The sequence below is a fragment of the Doryrhamphus excisus genome, linkage group LG15 (assembly GCF_037039965.1).
Source record: "Doryrhamphus excisus strain RoL-2023G ecotype Guam linkage group LG15, RoL_Dexc_Guam_v1.1, whole genome shotgun sequence".
Classification (NCBI taxonomy): Eukaryota; Metazoa; Chordata; class Actinopteri; order Syngnathiformes; family Syngnathidae; genus Doryrhamphus; species Doryrhamphus excisus.
The window spans coordinates 1,329,344-1,357,225 of NC_136371.1; the positions used below are offsets into that span (position 1 = coordinate 1,329,344).

General features: G+C 41.5%; 1 protein-coding gene across 14 annotated transcripts in view; it reads left to right on the forward strand.

Moving 5' to 3' along the window:
• LOC131104915 (membrane-associated guanylate kinase, WW and PDZ domain-containing protein 1-like) overlaps positions 1-27,882 on the forward strand; it is a 75,902-nt gene that overhangs the window by 18,007 nt on the left and 30,013 nt on the right. For 4 of the 14 annotated variants that reach the window (XM_058052582.2, XM_058052585.2, XM_058052584.2 and 1 more), the window contains exons 2-7: positions 404-520; positions 21,597-21,716; positions 25,460-25,648; positions 26,652-26,919; positions 27,361-27,408; positions 27,627-27,709. In XM_058052582.2, coding sequence (XP_057908565.2) covers positions 404-520; positions 21,597-21,716; positions 25,460-25,648; positions 26,652-26,919; positions 27,361-27,408; positions 27,627-27,709 — 825 coding nt within the window. Of the gene's footprint in view, positions 1-403; positions 521-3,390; positions 3,933-4,142; positions 4,422-7,545; positions 7,866-18,793; positions 18,873-21,596; positions 21,717-25,459; positions 25,649-26,651; positions 26,920-27,360; positions 27,409-27,626; positions 27,710-27,882 lie in introns of those variants that run through there. The other 10 variants (XM_058052587.2, XM_058052588.2, XM_058052597.2 and 7 more) reach the window with 7 other exon arrangements.

Consider the following 27,882-nt stretch of genomic DNA (forward strand, 5'->3'; position numbering starts at 1 on the left):
CTTATCCTCACTAGGGTCGCAGGGTATGCTGGAGCCAATCCCAGCTGACTTTGGGCGAGGGGTGGACATAATCGAAGGGCACATTTGGACTATTTGGAATCACTAATTACCCTAACATGCATGTTTTTGGAATGTGGGAGGAAACCGGAGTACTCCTCCGCACGGGGAGAACATGCAAACTTTCCACACATAGATGCCCAACAGAGATTCGAACCTAGGTCTTTCCAATCTCCTGACTGTGTGGCCTACATGCCAACCACTCGTCTGCCGTGCGGCCCGAGGACCAAACCATTTTTCTATATATTTGTTTACAACCTAAGCGTCAACACAGACTTAGCTTCAGATGTTCCGTTGTTCCTCATGAGCTTCTTTGACATGAAATGTGTTTCTCTGCAATTTCAAGGTAACAAACTCAACAAAGACCTGAAGCACTACCTGAGTCTGAGGTTCCAAAAGACTGCCCCGGACCACGAGTTGCAGAAGACCATCCGGGCTAATCTGTATCGCCATGCTGTGCCTTGTAAGTATAACATATGATTTTATAATAGTGAGTTCTTAAACCACAACATCTGGCAGAAGATCTGTGTCGCAAAGCGGTCTTTAGCATCTTGGTCTTTAAACTGTTGACCCACTTCCTTTTGAGCTCCTCTCATATATTAATCTTGCTCAAATGCTCATACCGTTTGTGTCACCCAGAATTGATTTTGATTGATGATATAACATGTTCATCATATCTGCTGCTAATGAATGGAAGCCAAACATGATCCCAGTTAAATGGACTGTTTGAACTGTTACACGGCTGCCTACAGGGCGCTAGCTTTTGAATGTGCTGTATCCTGGACTGAGTGTGGCAAGACTTAGGCTGAATCCCAAGTCTAGTCTTTGCCCTTCCCCATTCGTCTTACCGCTTCCCCTTAAAACCTACGGCCAAGGGGAAGAAGCCACACCAATAAATGGGACACCAGTGGATTCTAATTACATCATCACACTTCACCGCTTGCTGGCTGTGATGTGGGAAGATGAGATAATTAAAATGTTCATAATGGATGTTTCCTGCCATAAAGAAAGGTGCATACATTTCTACATTTTTTTAATGTTACGTAGCCTACCGAATTTTTTTTTTTTAATAAAAGGCAATAATTGTCAATTGATTTATTACATCACTAAATATAAGGATTTTTTTCATTTAATTAACAGATGTTTTATGCACAAAAAGCAGAAACGCTATGCTGGTGAAATAGTGTAAAATTCTAAAAAATAATAATTAATTTAATAGGGGTCGTTGGTATAGTGTATCTGTGTATTTGGACATGGACATGATTAAATGACTAAAGTATGATTTGTACACAACTTCCTCCTGTTTCGATTCAGGTTTGACTCCGTGTGTGTGTTCAAATGTTTGTGTTTGAACCGAAATCTGCCTTCAGTCTCTATTTTTTCTATTTCGTTCCGTCTCCACTTTCTCTGGTTGTGTCCCTCTCTCTCTCTGTCCCGCTCTCTCTCTCTCTCTCTCTCATCCTCACTGAGCTCTTGCTCTGCCATGTGACTGCTAAATCCACCACTCTTGCCCTGTTGGGGATTATGATGTTCTGATTTATTGAAAATAGATTCCTGCCTGATTATGTGATGAACATGTTAGGCTCTTGCAAAGATCGAGGAGGATGAAAAGGCCTCTGCTACACACAAAGGACAGACAGTGATACAAAGCAAAAGCAAACATGATTTACACTGTTGCCTGTACTTTTTTTTGTAATGTTATACTAACATATATTTGGAGGAGTTGATTGATAATTGATTTATGGATCACCCTTATTATGTAAAGGTGCTCACAGAAATGACTATTGAGACATCCATAATGATTTTTAACACACCCCCAAACCATCATGCTGGCTTGACATTTACATTCTCCTCCAATTTTGGAACAACAGTTGCAATAAAAGTGACTGTTGACATTCGATTCAACCCCAGGCCCCTCAAAAAAAATGTTAAATGGTAAATATGTTAAAAATGTCACAGACTTTGATGTTTTTTGTGTGGATATAAAACTCGATGGAGTGGGTGTGACCAGAGGCGGGCTGTGGTTGGAATAAAATTTTAATTTTTTTTTGGTTGGAATCATTTTTTTTTTTTGGCGGGAAGCACAAATCCTTGTTTGTCAATCAAAAGCAAACAAAATTTAGTGTGTTTTTATTTGCTTGTGTTCTTTCTTTCTTCCTGCCCTTTCTCAGGGCATGACGAAACAGAATGACAAGCTCAGACAGAAGTTATTGTATTTGGTGATTCCCAGCAAGAGAAAAATATTTTCATCTTTCATCAACGGCAATTCACACGGGACTGTTTTTGTGAACATGAACGTGAACTGTTGCTCCAAACGCACCGACGGCGCCTCTGACAAAGTGTGTCCGACAATGAGTGCTATCCCTCGGGCAGACGAGGAAGCACAAATCCAAGGAAATACAGCTGGAATAGGTGTAGATTGTGAAGTTACTGTGTGTAGCTGCTCAGAAAGTTAGAATATTTTTTTTTTTTTTGTTGGAATTTTTTTTTTTTTGGCGGGAAGCACAAATCCTTGTTTGTCAATCGAAAGAAAACAAAATTTAGTGTGTTTTTATTTGCTTGTGTTCTTTCTTTCTTCCTGCCCTTTCGCAGGGCATGACGAAACAGAATGACAAGCTCAGACAGAAGTTATTGTATTTGGTGATTCCCAGCAAGAGAAAAATATTTTCATCTTTCATCAACGGCATTTCACACGGGACTGTTTTTGTGAACATGAACGTGAACTGTTGCTCCAAACGCACCGACGGCGCCTCTGACAAAGTGTGTCCGACAATGAGTGCTATCCCTCGGGCAGACGAGGAAGCACAAATCCAAGGAAATACAGCTGGAATAGGTGTAGATTGTGAAGTTATTGTGTGTAGCTGCTCAGAAAGTTAGAATATTTTTTTTTTTTTGTTGGAATTTTTTTTTTTTTGGCGGGAAGCACAAATCCTTGTTTGTCAATCGAAAAAAAACAAAATTTAGGAGTGTTTATATTTGCTTGTGTTCTTTCTTTCTTCCTGCCCCTCCCTCTGGTGCTCTCCTGATGACCTACTATCACCTGTTTATTGTCGCCCTGACTTCCTCACAAATGCAAATATTTCTCATGGCATGACAAAACAGGATGACAAAGGCAGTCAAAGAAAGGCCACATGTCTCCTCCCCCTCTCCCGAGCACATGTGCTTCTCCTCCCTCCCCCTTCTTGGTTGCCTTCCCCTTGCTTGACTCGAACAGGTGCCTCTCCCTCCACAAGAGTGAGGCCTTTTTTCTCGCATGTGAGTGAATGTGTGTTTATATGACAGGGCACACGCTACCCCCCCCCATGTAACCCTGCTCTGCCCCCCCCCAGCCCCGCTGCTGCAGATGGACATTGTTATTATGTGCAGCAAATGTCACAATTGATAGAGAAGTCGCTCTCTCGTGGGATTCATTTCCCGCTCATGTCTACAGCTGCTGCTCGGGGATGAGAGTTATCTCTGCGTTATCCCGCCGTTTGAGCCTACGGAGCCAACCATTCCTCCCTCCCCCATCTGATCTCTCGCTACCTCCCTCCCTCCCTCCCTCAACTCCCTCCCTGCCTGTGCTTGACTCTCATTCTCTCTTACTCTGTCAGTCCTCTTCGACTTCAAGTCCTCCTTCTGAGTGGTAGCGTCCCCGTGGCTTGGCAGTGGCTGCTGCCTTCCTCTGTCACACTCTAGCTGCTACACCTCTGCCTCCCTCCCTCCATCCTCTCTCTCTCTCTCTCAAGCTCTCTCTCTTTAGCCATCTTTCTAGTCAATGTTTTCCACTCCATTGCCGATTTCAGGCAAATGATTGTTGGAGCCCATTTTTTTTTTATTTGGCACGCGCAAAAAGAGACGGATTACATCTTGATTTGCATCCTCCGTGTACGCAGGCAAGTGGCAGCTCCGGGTTTTCTTCTTCTCTAATCTCGCCATCCATATGCTGAAGACGGTGATGTATGCATGGCAGAGCGTGTGTGTTTGTGCGAATGTGTGTGTTTGTGGTGGCTGCTGTGTATATAGGCTAAGGGAATCAGAGAAGGTGGGGGTGTGGGGGGAGAATCATGTGAGGAAAAAAGGGGGGCAGGCAGGCAGGCAGGCAGGAACACTCGGAGCAGGCACGTCCAACCCAAGGGGACAGATGGCCACTAGCCCTGGTGATTTTTTTTTTCTTTTTCTTCTCTTTGGTTTTCAAATTCACCCTGCAGGCTTTGGGAGAGGCCCACAAGTACACAGAGCTTCCTTTTAGGAATCAAGATATGGCTGCTCTCCTCAGCTCAAAGAGGAGGGGTTATCTGTGTGTGAAGAACGGACATGGTATAGGATAGGGGAGGCAGGAGACGATGGGAGGCTTTGCTGTCAAGGCATCTTTTTGAGAGCAGGTTAGTGATTGGAGGGCAGCGAGAAGAGGAGGTAGCAGATGGAATATAGTGGAAGGGGGGGGGGGGTCATCAGATTCAAATGCATGGAGGTCAGGTCCAGATGCTGCCCAAACAAAAGGGGCTTCTCTGGGGGAACGGCAGAGGGAAGCGTGGCACTCGCCATTGTGTGTGTGTGTGTGTGTGTGTGTGTGTGTGTGTGTCGCTGCATTGCAGGGTGCTGCCAGGGAGCCTCATGCTAATGACGGCCATTCATTCTTGTAACGGATGAGCGGGCCCCAGCTTCTGTTGCCTGCTTTTCACATACGTACGCTTCATATTTCCGCATCTGACCAGAAATACATTATACCAAAATATGACTGCATACAAAGCTCTTGTTTTGCAAAGTGATTATGTATACAGACGGGTTCTCACTGTGTGTTTACATGGACCGTTTGAGAGTGGAGCATATTCAGTCCCAAACTTACCACATTTTACACACTGATTGCCAAACAGTCATCAAATATTACTATGCACATGGATTACATGCTAAATATTAGCGAACGAGAACTGCATTAATACAGATTAACTGATATAGTTCATCTTCAAACAGCTAAAATAATGCATAAGGCTAAAAACAACCAATTAGCTAAAAATGTCATTGAATAATTCTCTACAAGAGGAGAAATATGATCTCAGGGAAGAAGTACATTTGAAACACTTCTATGCTAGGACTACGTTATGCTAGCCATAGCATTTCAGTATGTGGAATCAAACTATGGAATGGATTGAGTAAGGAAATCAAACAATGCACAACGATGAGCCAATTCAAGAAACAATACAAGCAGTTGATGTTTGCTAAATACAAGGATGAAGAGTCTTGAACCAGTCATGATGTGCTATATATATCACTATATTGACACTTACTATGGTACCCATTATGGCATTGGATGCTCATATCACCCAGTACTTTTGGTACGGGACAAAAAATAAAAAAATTTAAAAAATGTTTAAAAACACCCAAAAAATTAATAAAAATTAATAAAATAAATTAATAAATAAAATAAATTTGCTAAATACAAGAATGAAGAGTCTTGAACCAGTCATGATGTGCTATATATATCACTATATTGACACTTACTATGGTACCCATTATGGCATTGGATGCTCATATCACCGAGTACTTTGGTACGAGGTACATTATTTGAAAAAAAAGAAATTGTAAAAAAAAATGTATTATGGAAAGCAGGAAGTGAACAAATGTAACAGTTACTGATTGTAAAAGTACCAGATGGAGGGGTAGGATTTAATAAGCTTTGCTTCTTCCTACTCCTTTTGGACATGTGGAACTGGGAACTGATTATGTGATGCATTAAATTGTAATCTGATGCATGTTCAAATGAAATAAAACCATTACCATTACCATTACCATTACCATATATTCAGTTTGTAATGTGGGAATGGGTCTATAGGTTGAAGGTGGCCCTGGAAGATATGATCCCTGATGGTGGTATCTCCCCCAGGACCATGTGTAATGATGTGACAAACTTTCCAACACCTTGGATTTCCATTCATCACAACACATGAATTATAACAAAAACAAAAATCGACATTTACAGAGATAATAATGCTCACTTTTGGTTGACACATTATTATTATTATGGTTGGAACTGAAGTACATGATGATAATGTTCTCATATCACGGCCTAATGGTTAGGATGTTGGCCACATAGTCAGGACATCTCAAATGTCTGGTGGGTTTGCATGTTCTCCTCATGTGGGCTTGGGTTTTCTTCGGGTACTCCGGTTTCCTCCCATTCCCATTCCAAAAACATGCTAGGTTAATTGGCCACTCCAAATTGTCCATAGGTATGAATGTGAGTGTGAATGGTTGTTTGTCTATATGTGCCCTGTGATTGGCTGGCCACCAGTCCAGGGTGTACCCCGCTAGTTCACAGCGCAGGTTGCACTTATGCGTTATGTTATGTGCAGTGGAACCTTGGCTAGTATATGCCCCTGTTTGTGTGTTTGTTGGTTAACGTCAACAATATACGGCAAAATGTTGCCTTGTTTTTTGCACGTTGTCCAGTTAGCGTACAATATGGTGCACATTCCTTTCTCTTTGTAAGACAAATCATGAGTGTGGGAGTCATGTGATTATTTGGATCAAATGTAAAAGCCAGTTGACCTTATTTAGGACAGCTCTTTGGAAGTAGGTTGGATGGATACAAGACACATATAAGATATACCCATCTTGTTGGATACTTCATCAGGTGACACCAGGAAGGTATAAAACTTACAACCTTAGAAAAATTGTAATTTATCAAGCAATATATTTACTACCATATACTACTACTATATATATCACTATATTGACACTTACTATGGTACCCATTATGGCATTGGATGCTCATATCACCTCCTATTTCGGTACATGACAAAAAAAACGTAAACTATATTAGGAAAGCAGGAAGTGAACAAATGTAACAGTTACTGATTGTAAAAGTACCAGATGGAGGGGTAGGATTTAATAAGCTTTGCTTCTTCCTACTCCTTTTGGACATGTGGAACTGGGAACTGATTATGTGATGCATTCAATTGTAATCTGATGCATGTTCATATGAAGTAGGGTTAGGGTTAGTGACCGAGGTTGAACCATGCAAATCAGAAAGCTGCAGTCCTCTTTCCTCAGGGCACTTGCTTTTGGCTTTTGTGGTCATGTTGCCGGGGCAGCAGTCCACCTCCATGCATGTGCACAAATGCATTGGTACAAGATTTATTTAGGTCTACCACAGAGTCCTTAATCTGCTATGGTTCTCATCGAGATGTTGTGATGTAGATTCATCAATGCGGTTTGCAAATTCAGCGTGAAACTGAATCAATGATCATTCATCATGATTCAAACTTTATGGCTTGTTGATAATTGGTTCATTTCAGTCTGGAATAAACCCCTCCCCCACCGAATGGAGGATCCTTAACTTAATCCTCATTGCTTCTGTACCGTATAGGTTGTGTCAGTCATAAAAGCCGCACAAGAAGGCAGTTTACCAGGACTAATATAGCGGGAAAAGGAGCCAGGAAGAAGAGTGAGACAGAGGACAAGAAGCAGCCACAAAGGGGAGAGGGAGGCTGTGGGGCGGGCATATGCAGAAGAGGGGGAATGGAGCTTCAGCCATTGGTCACAGACAGGAACTGGCGTGTGAATAGCTCACATTGGCTTAGCCTTTAAGCTGGGCTGGACCTCTAATTTGCTCTGCTTGTGGAGCTTTGAAGAAAAACGGCAGCTGCCTACTAGCCTCCTCCTGCCCGAATGAGCCGGGAGCCATAGCACTTGCTTGCGGTCATCTGCGTGATACATGGATGGTTTGGATGGAGCACGGCGAGCACAATTCAACTTGGATTTATCCACCTGATTATTTCGGTGGAATATCATGCGGCGGGAAAGTCAGCACAAGCGGCAGCGTTGAGGTAATTCTGTGACATTTACTTTATGCTTCAGGGAGTGATGGCCTGGCTTCCAGGATTACACTGGAAAGGGTGTGGGTGCAGGGAATATGCTCCCTTAAAGAGTCAGTGATGATGAGGTGTCGTATGTGGTATGATGTAGTGCTGTGCTGAGCTATGTGTGTGTGAGGATGACAGATGTGTGCGTCTTCATATGCACGTATATTTAATCAAGATAGTGTTTGGTTGGGGTCTGAATTTAAACACAAATCTGTTGACACACTCAGCTGCCGTTGGAGGAAATGGTTGCTTGTCCACCATTGCCTGCTAGAGCAGGGGTCTCAAACTCAATTTACCTGGGGGCCACTGGAGCTAGGGTCTGGGCGAGGCTGGGCCGCATCAGGTTTTCCAAAAAAACCCCCCAAAAAACGCATTTATTAAAATCAGAAAAATGAATAAACTTTGCTGTGGTTCCGATTTTCTACAAGAAAAGCTCTGATAAAACATTTCACTGTTCTCAAATATCTTACTTAATTTTTCTACACAAAATAAGATCAAGAATAAAGAAAATCAATCAATCAGTAATAAATAAATATAATAATAATAATAATAAAATGGCAAATAATTAAAAATTAAGAAACCACGTACAGTTGGTGGGTAGACAAATTATTTTTTTCAGGTTAAAATGAACAAAGCATTATTAGACATGACAAAACACGACTATAGTCACATTTATACTCTTTTTATTTACAACATATTGCGCAACTGCAGCGTCTTGAGACACATGCTAACTCGCAAACTAGAGCGCTAGCGACCTAAACGGTAGCCTTCAAGTTATTTCCTTTAAACTTAAAATAGCCAAAAACTTACCACTTCCACACGGATTGCGAGGATAACTATTAACAGTTATTTAACCTTTAACATGAACATGAATCAAACGTAATAATTTTTTCTGGGTACATGATACCATACAGCATCCATATCAAACTAACATTAAACTTTCATATCAAAGCGGGGGCCTCAAACTAGTGTCCTGCGGGCCACATTTGGCCCGCGGGCCGCGTGTTTGAGACTGCTGTGCTAGAGCCTCTATTCCTCTTCGTTATAGCTTCTTTTTCAAAACACTCACCTTTACTCTGCTTCCCCTTTTGTCATTTCCCCCAATATAACCAGGGTACCGTTTATGTGAAAGGAAACAAACCCCCACCACCTTTCATGGGATTTCCAGTCAATGACGCTTCAGATTGTTTGGGCTTGCCCACTATTCAGTTTCAGCACCCCCCTCCACCTCCCATTCGTGTCTTCCATGCTAAAAGTGTAGAGAACTGGGTAGGGTTCAGGGGGAACAGCAGGAGAATAGCAGCCGGGACTCAACTGAGAGGAGTGTTGTGGTGCGGAGTAAAAGAATGGCCTGTTGTGTCGGGCAGCAGCAGTATTGTGTGTCCGGCCTTTCTCGCTCCCCCATCCTCCTTTTCTACCACAATGGCGAACCCCATCATCCTTTTATTTAAACAGTCCTTGCGAGGAACCTGCTGTTCCTGGGGGGAAAAAAAGCCAAGCAAGTGTACAATTTGAGATTTTTTTCCCCTCCATGTCATGATTGAATAATTTTTTACTCCATAAGAATGTCCCAATTTTTAGCACTGACGCTACCAGTCTACTTGTAAATCAAAATTTCTGGAGTATCCTTAAGTTCCTTAAACAGCACTATCTGCAGTGCAATAGTGGTGCATTCACGGTAGTCTCTGCAGCCGAGTTAGCGCCATTAGCACTTCCATCTCACGTTCCCCATGATGACAAACGGTAAACATGGTTGATGCCGTCTTTACACAGCAACCTTTATACCATCTTTTTCACTGTTCACTCCCGCCATGCAGCCTCTCCACCTCCATATCTCCACGGGGATATCCGATCATTCGGCATCGCAAAAGGATGCTCAGAGCTAACAGCTGCTCCAGAGTGTAAACAATGACGCAAGCGGCAAGCTGCAAACGTAATAAGATGAACATCCATAGCTGCACACTTGCTTATGGGGGCGGTATGGCATAAAAAAAACAATAAGGAAGTAATAAATAAAGCACTATTAAACACTAAAAACGCTGCAGGAGACAAGGAGCTGTCGTAATTCGCTTGCACTTGGGAGTCGCCATCTTGAAACATGAGACATCCTCATCAAATCCAGTCTATAGCTATATGAACGATATGCATGTTTTTGATATAGTGCTTAAAAGAAATATTGATATAAAAAATATCGATATATCGCCCAACCGTAATCTGTGGGTACGCTTTCCCAAATTTCCCACGTCAAATCACGCACTTTGATGACATAACAGTCGGATATATGAGACCCCAACTGTCAGACTGCAGTAGCATGAGATACATATTGGATTTACTGCATATCTGCATATGAAAGAGATCTGGGTCACATATGAAACAAAAGTGTATTGTTCAATTTGACAGGACAAATCAGATCCAGGTCAAACATGAGCAGATCAATTGGAATTGACCTGCAGTATCAAAGTAGCCGTGGATAGCATTACTTAGTAAAGGTGTATCTAATGAAGTATTTTTGTTTTAATAAATCGCACAGTAATCCCTGGTTCATGGCGGTTAAGTGGTTCCAGACTTGACTGCCATAGGTACATTTTGAAAAAGTAGGATTCTGAATGGAATATTTTTGTAGTTATTGAATTTTTGCTGTCTGAATGTGTTTTTTTTTTAACATTATTAGAGCAGCCATATGTGTGAATGTGAGTGTAAATGGTTGTTTGTCTACATGTGCCCCATGATTGGCTGGCGACCAGTCCAGGGTGGACGTCACCTGTGTACAAAATCAGCTGGGATAGGCTCAAGCATAACCCCACGACACAATGACGATTTTATAAGCGGAATATAAAATGGATGTATAAATAGAACATTATTAGATCTATCTAGGCATGAAATAACACGCATATAATCACCCAAAATATTAGACATAATCAGAAAAAAATCAATAAATTTAAGACCTAAAGTTTACCTTTTAGGGGAGCAGAATCTATGGCGGACAGTAAGTGACGTCGGGGGTTCAGAGTCGAGTTTTAGCCAATTCTAATTCCACCGCTTAGGCCTTCCCTTTCTTCTCACCCCTTCTTTACCCAGGGTTTGGCAACCTTTGCTTTCAAAAGAGCCATTTTACGCCCTCGCCCACTAAAGGAATATATTCTGGAGCACAAAAAATAACTTTAACAACATCATATAAAAGCTCAATATCCTTTAATTGTACCAGTTCTAACAAGAGAATACAACAAATAGAAATGCAGAGAATGTGCATGTGTAAGGAATTCCAACTATGATAGCATCATCCTGGTTGAACCTCACTACCTGACCCCAGAAAAAGCCAGTTTTAGCTTGCTGACTCTGGCGACCAACAGTAGAACAACGGTTTTGACTCTCAGATTTGGAGGGAATATCGGGGTGTCAAAGTAGTTCAGATGAGAAAAGACAAGTTGATCGAGTACTCTTACTAGTATTATAGATAAACTTAAGTATGTGTAACTTAATGTCAACTTACCTGGTACAGTATGTACTCCAGACCCCCTCCAACGCACACTGACAGCACTAAGGAGCTCCATTAGCGATAGAAGTAGCGGTTCTAGCCATGGGCCATATGGGCGCCATTCTCCAGGGTGCGCAGTGGAAAGGGAAAGGGAAAAATAAAAAAGATATCTATTTACTAATGTTCAGCTCTTACCAAATCCTCATCTGGTCAGCACATGGCAGACGGACGCCCTTGTGTGTTTTTGTACTTTTGCAGCTGCAAGCCTGAAATTTCCCTTTGTAGGACTCATAAGGGCATATTTTATCTTATCTTACTTGGGTGCAACCAAGTTCTTATGCCGCTGCTTTTGTCTTTATCGCTAAATTCTTTTTCAGAAATGTAAAATTTGTAGTATTAATATTAATATTACCATGTTTACCATGTGGGCTGCACGGTGGTCGAGTGTTTAGCGTGCAGACCTTACAGCTAGGAGACCAAGGTTCAATTCCACCCTCCATAGGTATGAATGTGAGTGTGAATGGTTGTTTGTTTATATGTGCCCTGTGATTGGCTGGCCACCAGTCCAGGGTGTACCCCGCCTCTCGCCCTGTGACAGCTGGGATAGGCTCCAGCACCCCCGGCCACCCTCGTGAGGAAAAGCGGTAGAAAATGTATGAATGTTCACCTGTGTGAGAGCCCACTGAATAGCATCCTTTCCGCTCCAATGGGGCATGCCCAGTAAAACGTAAAGTGCGAGTCCCCAAGTTTTTCTTTCACTTGTTGGAATAACTCCGTATTGCCAGTTTTTCGTCCATCCAGTCTTGAAATGAGTTTGGATCAAAAACAAACTTTCTGCAGCAGTCCAGTGCCGATTCCTCGCCTCCATTTTTCGAACTGAAGAGCGTCTCAAGCTACGTGTTACGTCTTATCTGCTTGCCAACCGCCAATAAACAACTTTGTCGCTATTGTGTGTGACCAGAGGTTGTCTGTGGGTGAAACAAATTAAAACAGATCGTTTTGGAAATCCAAAGAAATACAACTGGAATAGGTGCAGATTCTCGAAGATCTGGGAAGCTTTCTTTGAGGGTTATTGTTTGTAGCTGCTCTATAGGAGTCAACAACTCAATACAAAGGGGCGGAAAATGTGTATAATAGGTCATTAGGTGTTGTAGAGGTTTGTTCTCTCAGCTTTCAAGTGAAGGTCCACGGCCCACACTGAAGTTCATTGAAGTTCCAGCTCGACAAGCTAACACCAGCTATTGATAGTATTTGTAATTGGACTGATATTTGCTTAATCATCAATATGAAAGCCTCTTCTACAGTATATTGATTTTCCCTCTATTGACCTTTAGAAATCATTATGCATCTGCAGTGCTTTTGATTAGAGGATAGGTAGGCCACAGACTATATGAAATGTATGAAGTAATACTCAATTTCTGGTTGTATACCCTTCCTGAAGGTACTGGTCCAGTTCCTGTCCAGCCCTTTATTCAGAAATTTGAATGGTACAATTTTTAGTAACAGCATTCAGAATATGTGTGCAAAATCTTTGTTCCTCAAACAGACTTTTTTTGTACTATATTCTTAGCATAAATACTGCAGAATATACAGCAGACAAAATATAATCTCCCTAAATAGGCAGCAGCCACAAATAACCCCTTTTTTCTTAAACCTCAAATGAAAATAACATTGCACAATAATCTGAATCAGCTTCTTTCAAATGAATTTACCCCCTCAGTTTAATGAACACAAATGGACATTAATCCCCAGGTTGCGGTTGAGACGCTTTTATCATCTGACCAGTGTGTGTTTGTGTGAATAAGGCCTTAAAATGCATCCTCAATCAATGCTCCTCTAGTAATAGGCTCGGAGGCCCATGAGAGTTCCATGTGAATTCCCTTTGTGACTGTTTGCAGTCTTAGGCTCTTCTCTTTGAGATGTGTATATCATCGGTTGTCACGTCACCTCTCTACCCCTGTTTTCAAAACACACACCTCCATTGACATCAAGAGTACAGTATGTTTACATTGGAAACAGCGATAAACAATGCGACACCTTTTGTGTTAAACAAACACACTGAAGTGTTCAGTCAATATATTCATTTTTGATGCCTTAGCGGTAGGAATATATTTTTGCCGGTAAAGATCATTTTTTGTCTGAAATAATTGCAAAACGAAACTCATGTCAGTTCATACAATCGACATAAAGCTAATCTCACTTTCAGGTCAGCTGGAAGTTCTTGCAGACAGCAGATGTTTGGCTGCATGGGCGTGTGAGGGTGCATGTCCGTGTTAGACAATGAGTGGAAGCTCCCCACACCATCAACAGCAGGAAGGCGATTGAAAGTATCAGATGTCAGCAAAGTGCTGTCAGCGCCACTGCCTATTGTTAATACATATGAGGTGATTTTCAACCTATTTGTGTGTAGAAGTAGATACCGTATTTTTTGGACTATAAGTCGCACTTTTTTGCAAAGGTTGGCTGTTCCTGCGACTTATACTCCAGAGCGACTTATAAATGAAAAAACTGTTTATGTTCCATAAACACTGGACACCTTTTCTGTTATTTTTTGTGTAGCTGAATAAGCATCGTGTCAGCATATCTTACCATTCAGGTGGTGATTGACAGCTGCTTGACATGAATGATGACCACTTAATGGTAAACAATGATGGACACTGAAGTGATTAGTGTTGCTGTTGCAGCAGTTTTTTTTATTTTAGTAACAAACAAGACAAAATAACAGTACTGAACTCTTGATTGGGCTGTATGGTAGTCGAGTGGTTAGCGCGCAGACCTCACAGCTAGAAGACCCGAGTTCAATTCCACCCTCGGCCATCTCTGCGTGTTTTCTCCGGGTACTCCAGTTTTCTCCCACATTCCAAAAACATGCTAGGTTAATTAGCCACTCCAAATTGTCCATAGGTATGAATGTGAGTGTGAATGGTTGTTTGTCTATATGTGCCCTGTGATTGGCTAGTAATGTCTGTTTTGATCAATTACCGTATTTTCAGGACTATAAGTCAGAACAGCCGACCTATGAAAAAAAGTGTGACTTATATTCCGGAAAATACAGTAGTTTGTAAAATAAATGACCTGCAAAAAATGCGACCTTCCAACGCATGCAGTTCCGAAGTTGCTACTTTTCTGGATGATAAGTCGCTCCGGAGTATAAGTCGCCATTCCCGCGACCCTCGTGAGGAAAAGCGATAGAAAATCTCTAAAATGTTGTATGAATAAATGCATCCTTCACTTATAATCCCACACAGCATGGCCGTATCTAAGGTATCTAGGTTCATGATCATATTTATTTTGTTCAGTATATGTTGACATAATATTGAAGTGAGTGAAATGTTTGTTGATGGAGAGTCGGGAAGAAAACGTATAGCTGCCAAAGCAGTGAAGGTTGAGATCTGCACTGTAAAAGATTAAGTAGCCAGATGGTCTTTTCTCTGAAGCTAGATAAAATGGCCTCAGAATGTATTTCCACTTGCAACATTTACAGACTAAATGAAAAAGGAAAAAAGGATGCACTAAATAAAATACACTAGATAGGTCAGAGGTGGGCGAAGTTGAAGTGTATATCTGGACTATATTATTATGTAATTTGACAAAAACAAGTATGTTCTCCTTGATGGACCCAAAGTTTACCATTGTGTTTGTTTCCCTCATATTCTAATATAACTATATTATAACTAATATTATTCATGGTTAGTTTAGTAAGTTGGAGGAAGACCTGTAACATCCTAACCGAAGCAGGCAGCCAAACACCCGCTTCCCCTCCATTCCTCAAGCTCCTCCAATCACTACTCAGAACTCAGCCAGAACTAAAGAAAATCACGAATGGAAAAAAAAGAAAAAATAAGAATTACAAAAATGCATATTTTCCTCATTCAGGTTTTAAAAAAATACTTGAACATTGCAAAGGGAGCCACAACAGAGAGGTTGAAGAGCCATGGGTTCTGACCTGTGGGTTAGACTCTCACCTTTCATTAGAAAAAAGTTTGGTTCTACCTTTCTAAGTTCTTTATAATCAGCAGTAGAACAGTAGTAGAAATTTCAGCAAAATATTCTCAACAAGAGAATTTTTTTTGGCAAAAGATACGTGCCAATGAATGCTAGATGGGGTCATGGATTCTGTGCGCTGTTACAATGACATCTGGAAGGAGAAGAGGTTATCTTTGATATAGACAAACAACCATTCACACTCACATTCATACCTATGGACAATTTGGAGTTGCCAATTAACCTAGCATGTTTTTGGAATGTGGGAGCACACGCAGGGAGAGAACATGCAAACTCCACACAGAGATGCCAGAGGGGGGAATCAAATGTGGGTCTCCTAGCTGTGTGGCCTCCATGCTAACCGCACTTTGCAGCCTCAAAATTTCATTCATTTTCTACAACTTATCTTCACTAGGGTTGCGGGGATGCTGGAACCTATCCCAGCTCTCTTCGGGCGAGAGGCGGGGTACACCCTGGACTGGTGGCCAGCCAATCACAGGGCACATATAGACAAACAACCATTCACACTCACATTCATACCTATGGACAATTAACCTAGCATGTTTTTGGAATGTGGGAGAAAACCGGAGTACCCGGAGAAAACACACAGAGATGGCCGAGGGTGGAATTGAACTCGGGTCTTCTAGCTGTGAGGTCTGCGCACTAACCACTCGGCCGCCGTGCAGCCCAATCAAGAGTTCAGTACTGTTATTTTGTCTTGTTTGTTTCTAGAAAAAACTGCTGCAACAGCAACACTAATCACTTCAGTGTCCATCATTGTTTACCATTAAGTGGTCATCACTCATGTCAAGCAGCTGTCAATCACCACCTGAATTTCGTTTGTCAACTGATCAGAACAGCACAATTTTGAAACTCGGACGATGGATCACGTATTTGTCAAGGGTAAACAAAGTGTTTGTATCTTGCACATTGTCCATGTGGAGATCATGTTGATGATGTCACCAAAGTGAGGACAGGCTTGCCCAGGCTCCTTTTAGCAGCTTTCAGATCAATACCTGTGTCCCTGTGACATGCATGTCTTGCATCCAGAACATCAGAACATGCTACTCAATAACACGATGTGCAGATGAGATAAGAGAGAAGATTGCGGAGGGAGCATGTGTGCCGCACAAGAGGCACAAGGTGCCGTGTTTGTGTTTGTGTTTGCTTTGTTGGCAATTGTTTGCCAGACAGCGAGAGGTGAAGATGTAGGAGATTGTGGTGTGAGTTTGTTTAGACGGGGACTTCACGTAGCCGTTAGGGGATTGTACTTTGGTTGTTGTGTGCCATGTGTCTCCACCATTGTGGACCACCTTTTAGCACAATTTTCATATTTTCACACAGATTTTCGTTTTTTACGTTTTCAGTGTGCCACTGTACTGGAAGAGAGTTGTGCTAGTTGTATACTATACAGCTCAAACAGAATGGTAATGGTAATGGTAATGGTAATGGTAATGGTAATGGTAATGGTAATGGTTTTATTTCATTTGAACATGCATCAGATTACAATTGAATGCATCACACAATCAGTTCCCAGTTCCACATGTCCAAAAGGAGTAGGAAGAAGCAAAGCTTATTAAATCCTACCCCTCCATCTGCTACTTTTACAATCAGTAACTGTTACATTTGTTCACTTCCTGCTTTCCATAATACAGTTCAAGGTTTTTTTTTTGAATGGACTAAGGTGCTCCTGCTAGCTTCACTGACATTAAGTGCTTCAAACGCTGCATATTCTACGGTGCTGGGCTTTCTTAAATAGCGATTAAGTCTGTTCGAACTGTTAGCATTTCAGTATGTGGAATCAAACTATGGAATGGATTGAGTAAGGAAATCAAACAATGCACAACGATGAGCCAATTCAAGAAACAATACAAGCAGTTGATGTTTGCTAAATACAAGGATGAAGAGTCTTGAACCAGTCATGATGTGCTATACGTATATTAGGAAAGCAGGAAGTGAACAAATGTAACAGTTACTGATTGTAAAAGTAGCAGATGGAGGGGTAGGATTTAATAAGCTTTGCTTCTTCCTACGCCTTTTGGACATGTGGAACTGGGAACTGATTATGGGATGCATTCAATTGTAATCTGTGAAATGAAATAAAACCATTACCATTACCATTACCATTACCATTACCATTACCATTACTCTACTGTTGCTGTTGTTTTTGGAGTGTTTTTCTGGTTTGACTATCCTTCCCTGGGGGCCTGCTGGGTCCGGTTTGGTGTGATTTGCAGTGCTTCTCTTGGACTGTGTTGGGTCATGGGTTCCTGCACTGAGGGGGCCAGGCTGTGTGTTCGGATGGAGCTTGGTCTCGCTCATAGTGTCCGGTGACCTCGGTGCCCATCCTCGTGGGGCCGGTGTCTGGTGTTTCTGTTGTTCTGTTATCATCAATAATTGTTGTTGCTGTTATTCCTGCCTTCCCTGTCCATAGGTATGAATGTGAGTGTGAATGGTTGTTTGCCTACATGTGCACGTTTGGGTGCTGACCGGAATCTTTCCATGATGTCCCAACTCTAAAAGAACCGCTAGCTAGTCTTAATAGTATCTGAAATACAAAAATACATGCTCTTAATGTATGAAGTAATCATCATATCATTTGTTGATATGACACTAACAGAGCCGCTCTGTCTCCTTCTTGCTGTGGACTCTTCACACTGTGGGGCGTTCAGGCGCACTCGGAATTTTGAGTGTTAGGTGCTAATTGTCTTTTCGTTTTTGTTCACGTACCCCCAATTGACGTACCAGTGGGGGCACGCGTACCCCACTTTGGGAACCACTGATATAATCTATGTCTACTTGTTGGCAACAAGTACCTTGGCTTTCCCGAGTCCTATTTGGGATTAGCAGTAATAACTATGAAAATTAGCTAACATAATACATAAAGCTAACAATCACCTTCATTCATTCATTCATTCATTTTCTACCGCTTTTTCCTCACGGGGGTCGCGGGGGCGCTGGAGCCTATCCCAGCTGTCTTCGGGCGAGAGGCGTCGTACACCCTGGACTGGTGGCCAGCCAATCACAGGGCACATATAGACAAACAACCATTCACACTCACATTCATACCTATGGACAATTTGGAGTCGCTAATTAACCTAGCATGTTTTTGGAATGTGGGAGGAAACCGGAGTACCCGGAGAAAACCCACGCATGCACGGGGAGAACATGCAAACTCCACACAGAGATGGCCGAGGGTGGAATTGAACCCTGGTCTCCTAGCTGTGATCGCTGTGCCACCGCTAACAATCACCTATTAGCTAAAAATGCCATCCAATAATTCTCTACAATAGAGGATTAATATGATCTCAGGGAAGAACTAAACTCTTTTTAACATGATTTAGGTTTTGCTATGAATTCCTGCCAGACATTGAAATGCATGCATCCATGTTGTTGACATCTTCACCCCCCCCCCCCCCCCCCTTGATTGCAGAAAGTCGGCCACCTGATGCTCTGTTCAAACAACATCATCTTGTTTTCCTCCTCTGTTATCAGCTGCCCTGGCATATAAGGTCAGCATGTAATGTGCAGCCCAGTCACAATCACAATCACATTGTTCTTGCACACGTGGACCGTTCCAAATCATGACGCTTACACGTCAATTTCTAATGTAATGCCATCTTTTTCATAATTTTACTTCTTGAGAGTATCTGCTTTTTTGTTTAAAAAGTGATGCATTATCATTATAGGGATGTTTGATAATATCGGCCGACTGATACTTTCAGCCAGCATTGGCAGAAAAATGGGATATCGATTGGTATTTATTTCTTCCTACGGAATCCAGTGGATCTCACGGATGTGGAATGCATAAAACAGGCTTAAGGCGTCTTCCTTCACTGCTTCTAATCTAATATCACATCTCAGCAAGAATCACTCTGAGTCACATGTAGCGTTTTGGTACTTTTGGCACAACTTGTATATCACATAGCAGTATTGGTTTTATTTTGCTAAATTTTTATTTGTGATATGCAACCAGTGACATACTGTAAAAGAAGCAAAATCATTAGTTTGAAGTGCTGGACAATGTCAGATATCAATAAGAAAGCCAATATCCAGCATCTCTAATTATCTCTAATTATTTCATGTCAATATTTTTTTGAGTTCTGCTTCTGCAAAGTCATTCAATATCATCATTATTAGGGGTGTCCCAATACTACTTTTTCACTTTACATACAGATTTGTACTTGTCAGTTCACAACAGCAGTGCATAGGTATTATTATTATGCATTATTTATTATTGTGTATTATTTAATATTCAAATTGAAGTGGTTTGTAACGTATTTCCATCAATTCATTTTCTGTACTGCTTATTCCCACGAGGGTCACACGGGTATGCTGGAGAGGCGGGGTACACCCTGGACTAGGGGCCAGCCAATCACAGGGCACATATAGACAAACAACCATTCACACTCACATTCATACCTATGGACAATTTGGAGTGGACAATTAACCTAGCATGTTTTTGGAATGTGGGAGGAAACCCACGCATGAATGGGGAGAACATGCAAACTCTACACAGACAGGTCGGGGAATCGAACTCAGGTCTCCTAGCTGTGTGGCAGCCCTGTAACGTATTTAATTCTTATTCTATTTTCTAGTGATTTTGTTTATTAGGACATTTGCTGGAAATGTGAATTTATTTTGGAGATGAAGTTGACACAAATTGTAAAATAGTAGCTTTTTTCAGTTTATTGTAAAGACTTAAAAACACAAATCAATTTAATACATCATATATTGGTGATGATATGAATGTGATATTGACTTTAGGGATATCGATTGGACAGTAAATATACTTTTATGTGAGTGTACCTACCTGACCAATGTTAATTGGGCATATCGCATGGTAGGATTAGAATTTAGCCATACATTAGCTGCAATCTCTAGTTGTCAATATTGGACAATATAAGCACACCAAAATAATTCATCTCATCCAAGCCCTCCACTGTGGAGAATAGCCTCGAAGAACAGTTCCGCTCGGGCCTCAGCAGACGGCTTCATTAGAGCTTGCCAAGCCTGTGAAGCGCCTCCCACTGTGGGACCACCCAGTCCTAGCAGTCAAACTCCCAGACAACTTCACTTTCATCTCAGGCCCCTTAGGTGAATACAAAGCAGTTCGATGATCCTTCATGTTTTTGAGTTGCATGTGAGGGATTTGTTTTGTGGGACACCGAACACTTCTTGTCTATTAAATTGCCTCAATTTAGTCGTATTGTTTTTCTACAGCCTTATATGAATTTTATTATCAGGTGTTTATTGGTGAGGTTAAGACTTTGTTCTTGTGTCAAACGGGAGTTTTATTGCAAATCCTGAATAAACCACAAGAAACATCTAATTTGATGACTTATTCAGCAGGAAAACAAACCGCGTAGGACATTTTTATTTCCTTGAAGTGACAGGCACATGGCGTTTACATAGGTGGTTCGTTCAGTTAACCATCTGGCCTGCCGTCTCAGCTCATCTCCTTGTTGTCAAAGTAAAAGGCACAATAGCTCCAGTCCGCATCGTGTGTCCTTCTGTAAGGTAAAAAAACCCAAACTTGAGTCAAGTGACACAGCATCCTTAGTGATGGTTTTTTGTGTGTCTAAGTATCGTTCCGTTTTAAAATTCTAGTTTCACTTAGTAGAAATGGATCTATAACAAGATCAGGATTTTCACTAGTGACCTTTATTTTATCATCTGATTTAGCAGGCTGCGGTGTCCTGAGTCCCTCCCATATTGTTTCTTTCTCTGATTGATTTTAATTTACGATGAGCCAATTCAAGAAACAATACAAGCAGTTGATGTTTGCTAAATACAAGGATGAAGAGTCTTGAACCAGTCATGATGTGCTATATATATCACTATATTGACACTTACTATGGTACCCATTATGGCATTGGATGCTCATATCACCGAGTACTTCGGTACGAGGTGCATTATTAAAAAAAACAAAAAAAACCTTAAACTGTATTATGGAAAGCAGGAAGTGAACAAATGTAACAGTTACTAATTGTAAAAGTACCAGATCTTTACCAGTCCTTTTGGACATGTGGAACTGGGAACTGATTATGGGATGCATTCAATTGTAATCTGATGCATGTTCAAATGAAATAAAACCATTACCATTACCATTACCATTACCATTACCAATTGACAAAGTCGTGCAAGAAGATCTTCCTGTATACATGTTCATGTCTTCGCCTTTAATTAAAGCCAAGGCGCCAACCTAAACTTTGATTTTGTTTCCTCGACATTAGGTACCACACGCTCCCCCCGAGAAGGAGAGGTGCCAGGGGTGGATTACAACTTCCTTTCTGTGGAGGACTTCCTAGAACTTGAAGAGAGTGGAACGCTACTGGAAATTGGAACATATGAGGGTGAGGAGGAATATGACAATGATAATAACTGACATTCTGCGCGACTTGTGCAGGTGTCCTGATTCACCACAGACACATAGGAATAATTGAAATAAATATTTCTCTACATTGGAACTGAAGAGTTGATTCATATTAGACGTGACTAAAGGATAGGAGTCACGGTGCATGCGTCCTTCACGACCGTGTTGTCCCATGCTATGAATTTCATACTAGGAGAGTACCAAGCTGCTTCTTGTCTTTTCCCCAGTGGTACTGTCTCTAAACAAAGACATACATAATGTCCCTCTGATGTACTCCTTCCTGATCCTATCCATCCTGGTCACTCCCAATGAGAACCTCAGCATCCTCATCTCTGGTACCTCCAGTTCTGCTTCCCGTCTTTTTCTCAGTGGTACTGTCTCTAAACATGTAATGTCCCTCTGATGTACTCCTTCCTGATCCTATCCATCCTGGTCACTCCCAATGAGAACCTCAGCATCCTCATCTCTGGTACCTCCAGTTCTGCTTCTCGTCTTTTTCTCAGTGGTACTGTCTCTAAACATGTAATGTCCCTCTGATGTAATCCTTCCTGATCCTATCCATCCTGGTCACTCCCAATGAGAACCACAGCATCCTCATCTCTGCTACCTCTGGTTCTGCTTCCTGTCTTTTCTCCAGTGGTACTGTCTCTAAACATGTAATGTCCCTCTGATGTACTCCTTCCTGATCCTATCCATCCTGGTCACTCGCAATGAGAACCTCAGCATCCTCATCTCTGCTACTTCCAGTTCTGCTTCCCGTCTTTTCCTCAGTGGTACTGTGTCTAAACATGTAATGTCCCTCTGATGTACTCCTTCCTGATCCTATTCATCCTGGTCACTCCCAATGAGAATCAATCGTGCCTGCCTTCACCTCCTTTTCACAATCTCAATTGTTCTGGATTGTTGACCCCAAGTACTTGAAATTCTCAAACTTCTGTATCTCTTCTCCCTGTAACCTCGCTCTTCCACTTGGGTCCCTCTCATTCACACACATATACTCCATCTTGCTGCGGCTAATCTTCATTCCTCTCCTTTCCAGGGCAAAACTCCACTCTAGCATCTCCTCCACCTGTTCCCTACTCTCACTGCAAATCACAATGTCATCTGCAAACATCCTAGTCCATGGAGTGGACTATGGACTATGGTGGAACATATTGAGTTCCACCAAAACCTTGTTTACCCATTTGTGTAACTTGTTGACAAGTTCATTCTTCATTGTCGTGAGTGTGTTTTCTAAGAAGCCAAATTTGGAAAACCTGTCAATTATCACTGTGATAATGAGTGTCAATCAAAAATGAGTGTTATTATCTTTGTAAAGGAAAAATCAGTCGATTTTTCAAAGGCAATTCTGTTAATATTATAATCAAGGGTAGACGAAGCTGCTAATGCGGTAACATCATATCAACAAAGTGTCAACAGCTTCTGCCAAATATCCTTGTTAAATGAATCCTCCTGCTGTTCACAAAATACAATTATGCATTTTTCTTCCAACGACATGATAAAGAAATGTGTACTGCGGAGTTGAGCCTATTTGCATTCCAAGGTTAAATACAATCTCAGGTGATTTACCAACTTTCAGCAATATTATTGTCAAATTTGTTAAGGAAAAGATGAACATATGTGGAGAGATAGATCGGCAGATTAGAAAATCAAGACCACTTGCGGCCAGTTTTATTTTTGGCTTTTTGTTTCCTGTGGTCTTAATGTTCAAGGGGACCGATTATGAAAAGTGGAAAAAGCATAATCGAAGCATAATAGGTCCCCTTGAAGCTTAGCCAATCACATGCATTTCTAACGTCAAACTTAAAGTTGCAAAAGTCAGCAGTGTTGAAAGAGAGAGATGAAGAACGATCAATAATCGCAGACAATATCAGAACTTGGGATGCTCCGATCAGGGTTTTATCGTTAATCCATGATTGAGATTGGTAGATTGATCACATGGATTAATTCAATTTATTAACACTTTTTTATTAATTTATTTATGCTGTTTGCTAATCAATAACATACAAACTGTGTTTGGAGGACAAAGATACAATAATAGATAGGAAAGTTAGTACGCACATTGTGAACGTACGTAATATCCTCTTCCCTGTGGGACAAAAATGGGCTCCAAACTAACCACAATACTTGTTTGTGCCTTCACCTCCTTTTCACAATCTTTGTTGTTGTTTAGATACGAAAGTTAGTACGTACATGGTGGACGTACGTAATATCCTCTTCCTTGTGGGACAAAAATGAGCTCCAAACTAACCACATTACTTGTTTGTGCCTTCACCTCCTTTTCACAATCTTTGTTGTTGTTTAGATACGAAAGTTAGTACGTACATGGTGGACGTACGTAATATCCTCTTCGTTGTGGGACAAAAATGGGCTCCAAACTAACCACAATACTTGTTTGTGCCTTCACCTCCTTTTCACAATCTTTGTTGTTGTTTAGATACGAAAGTTAGTACGTGCATGGTGGACGTATGTAATATCCTCTTCCTTGTGGGACAAAAATGGGCTCCAAACTAACCACAATACTTGTTTGTGCCTTCACCTCCTTTTCACAATCTTTGTTGTTGTTTAGATACGAAAGTTAGTACGTACATGGTGGACGTACGTAATATCCTCTTCCTTGTGGGACAAAAATGGGCTCCAAACTAACCACAATACTTGTTTGTGCCTTCATCTCCTTTTCACAATCTTTGTTGTTGTTTAGATACGAAAGTTAGTACGTACATGGTGGACGTACGTAATATCCTCTTCCTTGTGGGACAAAAATGAGCTCCAAACTAACCACATTACTTGTTTGTGCCTTCACCTCCTTTTCACAATCTTTGTTGTTGTTTAGATGCGAAAGTTAGTACGTACATGGTGGACGTACGTAATATCCTCTTCCTTGTGGGACAAAAATGAGCTCCAAACTAACCACATTACTTGTTTGTGCCATCACCTCCTTTTCACAATCTTTGTTGTTGTTTAGATGAGAAAGTTAGTACGTACATGGTGGACGTACGTAATATCCTCTTCCTTGTGGGACAAAAATGAGCTCCAAACTAACCACATTACTTGTTTGTGCCTTCACCTCCTTTTCACAATCTTTGTTGTTGTTTAGATACGAAAGTTAGTACGTGCACGGTGGACGTACGTAATATCCTCTTCCTTGTGGGACAAAAATGGGCTCCAAACTAACCACAATACTTGTTTGTGCCTTCACCTCCTTTTCACAATCTTTGTTGTTGTTTAGATACGAAAGTTAGTACGTACATGGTGGACGTATGTAATATCCTCTTCCTTGTGGGACAAAAATGGGCTCCAAACTAACCACAATACTTGTTTGTGCCTTCACCTCCTTTTCACAATCTTTGTTGTTTTTTTATGGAAATCGGTGGTCAATCTATCAAAGCATCAATTGTCAGAATATTTGAGTGATAAGGTTGAGTATTAGACTATATGCTTTGTTGTGTGTTGCATCCAATTACACGAGCTTTGTTTCATTTCTATCAATCAATGTGTCATAAATCAAGTAATTGTAATTTTCCCTCGTCGCTTCCAAGACAAAAGGGCCCATCTTTGATGCTATTCTGTCTGTTCAATGCACATAGCTCACTCAGTCTGAGGCAAAAAAAAAGCTATTTGTGCACCCACCCTGCCTGTTCTTGAACCCCAGCCGGTTATCACTTTCTCCTTGTCCCTCCTGCATCTCCTCTCAAGAATGCTAATGTCATTCTCATCGCCTAGGTAACTATTATGGGACCCCCAAGCCGCCAAGGCAGCCCATCATCGGGACAGTGATTCTCAGAGATGCTGGCTCCCAGCAGTCCACTCCAAAGCGTACCAAATCCTACAATGACATGCAAAGCGTACGAGTAGTGAATGCTGACGACGATGATGATGACCAGGCCTCGGAAATGAACAACGCTTTTACAGGTGAGAGCGTTGCAGCCGGTCCCTTTACCTCAGTCTATTTTTTTTCTTTATCTTTGAGTCGGGTTTGTGTGCATGAGACTTGAGAGATCAGGAACGCAGTTTGGTGGAGAAAATTGTGTGTGTTTGTGATCTTCCTTATGTCTGGCGGTTACATCATGTCTTTGTGAGGCTGACTTCTTTGCATGCGAGCCTCCAAACACTGCCATCTTCTTGCAAGGAGGGGCAGTAACTTGGCCATATTGTTTTTAAAACCAAGTCTTATTTTTCACCAAATCATATGCATTTAAAAAGATACACATATTTAATATCTTTACAGTCTTTGGTGAGCATAAGAAATATTTTTTTTCTCTCTCTCTTGATAGTATGAATGCATGCCTGTGTCCACTTGTCATTGTCAGTGTTGCATTAGCATTTGATTAGGCTTGAAGTGAGCACAGAAGTCATGGAATGCTATTGGGCCAGGGGCTGGGAAATGGGTGGGGGCAAGCCTGGAAAAGCTAGCATTAGGGGAAAAGAGCTTCAGGGTGGGGGTCAGAAACAGTTTGGGAAAGACTGTTGGTGGAAAAATTAGCATATTTCCCGGGGTCCTTTCAGTACAATATAAATGAGCTGGGAAGGATGGTAATGGTAATGGTAATGGTAATGGTAATGGTTTTATTTCATTTGAACATGCATCAGATTACAATTGAGTCCATCCCATAATCAGTTCCCAGTTCCACATGTCCAAAAGGAGTAGGAAGACGCAAAGCTTATTAAATCCTACCCCTCCATCTGGTACTTTTACAATCAGTAACTGTTACATTTGTTCACTTCCTGCTTTCCATAATACAGTTTAAGGTTTTTTTTGTATTTTTTTAATTTAAGTTTTAATAATAATAATGGGTACAATAGGATAATGATTAAGAGGTTGCTGATGTCAACTGTTCTTTTCTTGCTCATGTCTGATATAAAATATCTTCTATGTTGTTGTTCTGTGTTGTGCCTGTTTGGTGTGTTTGCCCAGGATCCTTAGTGCGTAGCCTCTTTCCCTCTCCTTTGTTGTGCGCAGGTAACCCTAGCGACCAGGATGAGGGCCGCGGCGGCATCCTCCGGCCATACCCCGCACGTGACAACGCTCCTTCCTGTGGTCTGACCAATGCAGCCATCTCCACCGCGGACAGTGTGCGGCAGACCCTGGCTGAGCCACAAGTCTCCCCAGAAGATGCATTGGGGCCGTTGCCCGAAAACTGGGAGATGGCTTACACTGAGAATGGAGAACTTTACTTCATAGAGTATGTGTTGGCGCTTGAAACACCTCTTTTTGAATTACAAGTCACTAAGTCGTCCATATACAGTATTTCCGAATCAGAATCAGAAATGGTTTATTGCCAGGTATGATCAAACATATACTAGGAATTTGTTTTGGTAAAGTAGGTGCAAAAAAAGAATGAAAATACAGAATATACAGTATAAATATATGTACACAGTCTGTTTTTTGTTTGTTATTCCGGAAGTGCAGTCTGATTGTTTTTCCCAAGAGTCCAAACTGAGCGTTATTTTATCCATTTTGCACGTCCGGTGGCTTTGTACTAATTATACTGTATGGTTGTAAGGCCTGAGCGGCCCTGCTGGGTGCCGCTGCTTTCGTGTTAATCCCTGCATGTGTCAATCTCTAAAGGAGATCACATCCTGATCACCTGACCACCTCCGCCTCTCTGTCCTCTCCTCTGCAGCACAACAAAGGCACACCACCAGAACGGAACTGTACATTTAAAAAGCTTGTATGTTCATTTTTACAATCACTGTTGATTCTTTGTACAAATGAAGGAAACGTCAGGGAATTGATTGTTTATCTCTGTGCTACTTTGTTATGCTTATTTTTCTCTGCAGCAGAGGCCCAAAGTCCTTAGTAAATATGCAATCTGGTTCAAATCTGTTTTGACAATACTTTAATTGACAGGTTTGAAAATATTTTCTTGTCTCTTCTGTGTCCTTCCAGCCACAACACAAAGACCACATCCTGGTTGGATCCCCGATGTAGAGACAAAGCCTCCAGGCCTCTGGAAGAGTGTGATGATGATGGTAAGCTTTCACAAATCTATTTGTAGTACTTAAATAAAAAAAACAACAACGCTAGGCAGCAAAGATGATTGTTATTTCTGTCCATCCTAGCTATGATAATATAAGAAGTTGACGGGTGCGGTATCCCAGTGTTTTAGGAATAGCACGCTTACCGTGAAATTGCACCATCATGT